This window comes from Wolffia australiana, chromosome 12 (assembly GCF_029677425.1).
Source record: "Wolffia australiana isolate 7733 chromosome 12, ASM2967742v1".
NCBI lineage: Eukaryota > Viridiplantae > Streptophyta > Magnoliopsida > Alismatales > Araceae > Wolffia > Wolffia australiana.
The window spans coordinates 6003940-6010229 of NC_135846.1; the positions used below are offsets into that span (position 1 = coordinate 6003940).

The 6290-nt window shown below is 39.8% G+C and overlaps 1 protein-coding gene across 1 annotated transcript; it reads left to right on the forward strand.

The window, feature by feature from the left end:
- The first annotated feature begins 728 nt into the window (after positions 1-728).
- Positions 729-3437, forward strand: LOC144710550 (protein LEAD-SENSITIVE 1-like). The gene is made up of 2 exons (XM_078584356.1): positions 729-1196; positions 2535-3437. The coding sequence occupies exons 1-2, from the start codon at positions 1103-1105 to the stop codon at positions 3152-3154; spliced, it is 714 nt and encodes a 237-aa protein (XP_078440482.1). The 5' UTR covers positions 729-1102; the 3' UTR covers positions 3155-3437.
- The last annotated feature ends 2853 nt before the right edge of the window (positions 3438-6290 follow it).

The window sequence follows — 6290 nt, forward strand, 5'->3', positions numbered from 1 at the left end:
GGAGAGAGAAAGGGAGGGAGAGGGGATAGACACTTAGACAGAGACAGATAGAGAGAGAGGGAGAAGGGGAGAGAGAAAGGGAGGAAGAGGAATAGACAGAGACAGATAGAGAGAGATGGGGAGGGAGAGGGGATTGACAGAGATAGATAGAGAGATAGGGAGATGGAGAAGGGGAGAGAGAGAGAGAAATGGAGTGAGTAGGGATAGAGAGTGATAGAGAGAGAAGTAGAGAGAGAGAAATGGAGTGAGTAGGGATAGCGATAGAAGTAGAGAGAGAGAGAAATAGAGTGAGTAGGGATAGAGAGAGAAGTAGAGAGAGAAATTGCGTGAGTAGGGATAGAGAGAAGTAGAGAGAGAAATTGCGTGAGTAGGGATAGAGAGAAGTGGAGAGAGAAATAGCGTGAGTAGGGATAGAGAGAAGTAGAGAGAGAAATGGAGTGAGTAGGGATAGCGATAGAAGTAGAGAGAGAGAGAAATAGAGTGAGTAGGGATAGAGAGAGAAGTAGAGAGAGAGAAATAGAGTGAGTAGGGATAGAGAGAGAAGTAGAGAGAGAGAGAAATAGAGTGAGTAGGGATAGAGAGAGAAGTAGAGAGAGGGAGAGAGAAATGGAGTGAGTAGGGGTAGCGGAGAGAGAAAGTGAGGGAAGGGGGAAACACAGAGAGAGAGAGATAGGGATGGAGGGAGGGAAGTCAGCGAGAGGGGATACAGAGAGATAGAAAGAGAAGATGGAGAAGGTTAGAGAGAGAAACGAAGGGAGAGTGGAAACACAGAAAGAGAGAGGGAGAGAGGGAGAGAGGGGGAAAGAGAGAGAGCGAGAGAAAGAGAGAGAGAGAGAGAGAGAGAGAGAGAGAAGGGGGGGCCAGGAGCGTGGAAGGGGCTTGGCAATAGTCTGTGCACCGGTGTCGTCTAGGAAAGGGTTGGGCAGCCAAATCTCTGATCTTTGTGGCCCATTCTGCATTTCCAGGAGATCACTCACTGGTAGAGCAAATATGAAGCCTGGCGGTTTGTGGGTACTCTTCTGGATCACCGATTTCGACCCTTAAGAAACTCTCAAGTGGGTTAGGAAAAGGGCAACGGCGAGAGGTTGAAGACGACGAGATCATGGGTCTGCTCTCTCACCGAGTGGAGAAGACGGAAATCAAGCCAGGAGACCATATCTACACTTGGCGGGCAGTCTACACCTATTCTCACCACGGTAAGAAGATCCATGGATGGCTGGCTTTCCTGGGTTTTTCTTGTTCGTCCATGATTTATCCATTTCCATGTTGAATTTGCCCATCTGGCCGTTGATTCTGCCATGAGTGCCCACCTATAATCCCACACTGAATCGCAGTCCGAATTAGTAGTTCATTCTCAGGATTGTCCGATGAAATTGAAGCAATGACTGATTCAAGATTTAATCAGAGAAATGCTCCAATCATAGTGGAAGTTCTGCTGGTTGGAAAGCCATTAGAAGGCAGTTTTTTCAGAGGGCAGCCATTTTTTCCTCTTAAAATCTCTTATATACTTTGAAGTAAACGAGATCTCTGCTAAGTTTATTTATACTAGGATAAATTCTGATTTTGGAATCACATTTCTTCTTCGTAAAATCTCGTTTATATTTTGAAGTAAACGAGATCCCTGTGAAGTTTGTTTATATTAGGATGAAGTTTGATTTGATAAAGTATGATTAAGGAATTACATTGTAAGTACTTTAATTTACTGAATCATAGAGAATGTGATGAAGGAATTACATTGTAACTGTCCACGCTGTTCTACCAACTTACCAACTTTGTTTCTCTGATCGTGGTTAACTTAGACTCTTGCATGATCTTTTTGTTTAGAATGTCGTACTTATGCAAATATGGGATGTAAGGTTCGACACTCTTTGATGTTGGCGATGCCATTGATATTGACTAATTTTAGGGTGGTTGACGATGACAGCGACATTGATGAGGTTACCGTTGACAGATGAACGTTGACAATGAGAGGGTATCACAGATGGTTGACATCCTCACTCAACATCTGCTGCCAACTTGGTAATCTCCAGTTGAAAAAATCGTCAACCCCATCATCAGTTGGTGGCCTAGTTGACCATGAAAAAGAGGTTGATTAAAATTTTCTTGAATTATGGATGGTTTACGGTGATGATGGTGACGACATTGAAGTCAGTGGACGTTGGCCACGTCATCGGCAAACTATTGACCAACGTCACCATGGCATGTCATCATCGTCAGAACATGCTGAACTCTAATGGAAGGTGCTGACATTGAGTTGGGGGACACATATCCACAAAATACACTTCCACCTGTTATTATCTAACCTCTTATAAATTTTAAGGGGATAATAACTACGGAATCGCAACAGCTTATCAACTCTTCTCTCTCTCCTGATGACGTTATTCACGGCTGATAACTTAGACCGTTGCTGATTTTTTTTATATAGTTTTACACTTAGGGGAATAAATATACACAAAATTATCTCCCACCTGATTCTACTTCCAAAATTTAGATAAAAATAAGGCATTATCTCATCTCCACTGAATTACTTGCAGGAATCTACGTGGGGGGGAGCAAAGTGGTGCACTTCACCCGCAAGAAGGAGCATTCAAGCTCCGCTGACTGTCCAACCTTTCCTGATTGTGGGTTCAAGCAGCCAGGCAGTGGGGTGGTGCTCACCTGCTTGGACTGTTTCCTGGGCACAGGCCTCCCCCACTGCTTTGAGTACGGAGCTTCGCCATCTGTATTCCTTACCAAACTTCGTGGCGGCACGTGTACAACGGCCGTCGCTGACCAGCCCGAGCTAACCATTCACAGGGCCATGCACCTTCTCCGAACTGGCTTCGGTAGCTATCATGTCTTCCAAAACAACTGCGAGGATTTTGCCATCTACTGCAAGACAGGCCTGCTCACTCTTGATAGGGCGGGCCCAGGAAAGAGTGGGCAAGCCTCGGCTTTTCTGAACTTCCCTCTGGCAGCTGCACTTTCGTCTCCTCTTCAGATGATCATGGCGAGCCCGGCAGGCGTGGCAGTGGCGGCGGCCGGGGTTTACTGTGCTGGAAGGTACATGACTGATGTTGGGGTCAGGAGAGATGTGATCAAAATAGAGGTGGAGGATCTTGCTTCCAACCTTGGTTTAGATGGAGAAGCTTCAGTGGATGAGGAGCCCCAGTGAACAAGGTAGTGTCGATAGTGTTGTTACTTCTGTCTTGAACTTTTGTCATTATGGCCTTGGCTGCACACTATACAATTTCCAAATTCTGCAGCGGAAGTTGGGTTGACAGAGAAGTCATTAGGTGGGGCTGGCAGGTGAGGTGCTGATTTCACTTTGTTAGCCCACTCATGACCTATTATTTGATAAATATTGAGATTTGTCTGCGCTCTGCTTTTGCTGGTTGTTGGTCTAGAAGGATGATTACTATCCCTATAGTGTTTATCTAATTTTAATTCGACTCTAATGGGTAACTCTGTGATGTTGCAGCTCAACCTTTTCATAGTCCTTTTGCTGCCACTTCTTTAATAATTTATATTCTCAAATAAATTTCTTCAAAAATAATGAATCTCAAATAAAAAACGAGAACGAGAACTTAGATTTAATGTTTTCCTCAGTATCAGGATTCATATCATTTCTTTTCTTGAACTCATCTTTACTAAAATTTGATTACTCCAGGCTGAGCTCTCTATGTCTCTTTCAGAGAACCTTAGTCATGCCCATGACAATTATTCAGTGTTTTGCATGAGTTAAGAATAAAAAAATGTCAGCTTTCCCTGTATGGCATCCTGATTTTATCATTGGTGATTCAAAAGGTTGCCCTATATTTGATGATGATCTCTTCTTATCTCGTGTACATGTAATGTAGTGTCAATTTCAAGACTTAAATTTGGTTTCTTAATACAAAATCTAATTATTTCATATAGATGTCATTTTCATAAGATGAACTCTTTGCCCTCTTACATCTAGAAACCTAATTACCATTTTTTTTCTATGAGATGATGTATATAAATTCATCTTTGATTTTTTACTGTAAATTAGGATACAGCTCACGGCATCTGTATCCGATATCCTCTATCGGTTAATGTGATATGCGTTATCCTAAATATGTGTTGTGTTGTCAATATCGGGCACCTTTATTGACATGTTGTTGAAGGCCGGATTCCAATAATAATAGCAATATCAATATCGGGTATCAATTTTCTGATTGCAATCTCAACATTGGATCTTGTTCAGCCAATATTGATGTGTTGTTAGAGACCAGCTACAATAGGATATAGCAGTATTGATATTGTATATCATTCAACTGTTTTTCATCTCAGGTATTTTTTTGTTGATAACAACACTGATACGAGATGTCATTCCGAAGATAACAACTTTGCAATTTGATATATTTTAAATGGCGAAGATATCAATATCTGAACAGATATCAGATAATAGAGGTTTGCTAAATTTTGGCATACCTAAACATTTTCTCTGATAACCGTTCTCTATATTAGAATGTTATATTGAAAAATTTTGAGGCAAATATTACATTAGAAAATAATAATTTTAAAAAATAATAAGTGGGAGTAATAACAAATTTAAAAAATATGAGGCAAATGTTTGTCTTCTGTAAGTATCATAAAAGTGAATAAGGTGTACAAATATGATTAATATGATATATTTGAAACAACTAAACCATTAGGAGAGGTTCCACATCTACTTTTACTTCTCAGCTTTAGACTATTCACCAAAAGAATAAGTGGGCAACTATTCATTTTACGTAGGATGCCAAAAATGAAATGTCGTCCGTACTCAATGAGCCTACAAACTTATCTTCTAGAGCTTTGTTTGGACCATGCATCTGGCTAACAACACAAAAGACATATAAACCCAGAATCTGGTTGTACTTATTCAAGAGTTTAGCATCTCTTGTGCGTAAAAGGGTCAATATAAATGTTTTAAAATTTTGAACCATCGACCTTACACATGAATGATTTAAGAAGCCATTTCAAAGTGAAGTTCACTGTGAAGATCTTAGGACACAAATGATTAAAAATAAATTAAGGAAATTGAATGTTAACAGAAAAAAATTCAGCTACGATTTCCTTGTTGATGTTGTCATCTTTCAGTGCCTTGGATGAATAAAAAAGAGAAGGCACCTGGAGCCCGTGGGTTAACTTTTCATAAAATAATTATTTAAGAAAAAAGTAGTTTGATAAATGTTTCAAAGCTTTAAACATAAATGTCTGAGTTGAATTTTGTAGTGATTTTTTTGTCACAAAAAAGTGATATAAGAATAAAGCACCCATATGAGCACAGTGTCAAAGAAATGAAGTAGAAGCAAAAAAGGTTTCTAACTCAGGGATCTCAATGTCGAGCAGGACGACTCCTTCCAGTTACCCTTTATGCTATCGCGGGACTTGAAATTTTATAGAATTAAAATGTAGTGTTAAGGTGAAGTACTTGTTGATTCTAATGCCTCATCACTATCGACATGGAGGTGGATAGCATACTACTTGATGTGTTAGAACACCAAGAGAATTAGAGGGTCTAAAAGAAATTGGACGTAGGTGATGACAGCTCTGCCTGCTTATAGAAGCTATTGGAAGAATTACTAGTCTCAGATACTACATAATAATGCTTTTGGTGCCCCCACCATGTGAGGGGTGAATCTTTCTTTGAAATGTGTGTTTTAAGTTAGAAGGTCTCAAATTGCTCCAATGGGGTTTGTGACACCAATATAGATGTGGCTTCTCTCGTGAGAACCTTCTTGGACCAGTTCATGGATGTTGCATGGATAAGGCTGATAAACTCAAAAATTAGGGTTTTAATATGTTGTTGGTGTTCTCAGTTTAATCAATAACAAATAAATTATACTCACTTAAGTAAATCTAAATAGTGATGAGTGCAGATCATCTCCACAGAGAACATTAATTAAGGATCTAATATTCTTTAAATAGTTATTATCGAGATGAGAGGAGACGTAAGGCAAGAGGGTGATAAACTTAAGATGATTATAGCATATAGTGGATGGTGATAATTAGAAGAATGATCGAGAGCAAGAATGGAGTGATAATAACAAGATAAGAAAGTAAATACACAGAGCCATATGATGAAAATCATTAGTGTGAGGGGTATGAAGAGTGAGATGATGATGAGATGGTGATGCATGAGACATGATCAGTTGTGCAAAGATGAGTAGTTTACGGTGGATTAAAATGATGAAAGTAATCTAAGATAATGATGAAGCCAAGAAGAACAAATCTAAGGTGAGTATACTTACCATGGATCTTCACTTCCCCCAGGATCACAGATATTTGCAAGAGCAGGTAAG

Excerpts from the sequence above, each read along its gene's own strand:
- LOC144710550 (XM_078584356.1), top strand. The coding sequence starts at position 1,103 with ATGGGTCTGCTCTCTCACCGAGTGGAGAAGACGGAAATCAAGCCAGGA. Across the intron at positions 1,197-2,534 it reads CTACACCTATTCTCACCACG|GAATCTACGTGGGGGGGAGC; the intron begins GTAAGAAGATCC and ends AATTACTTGCAG.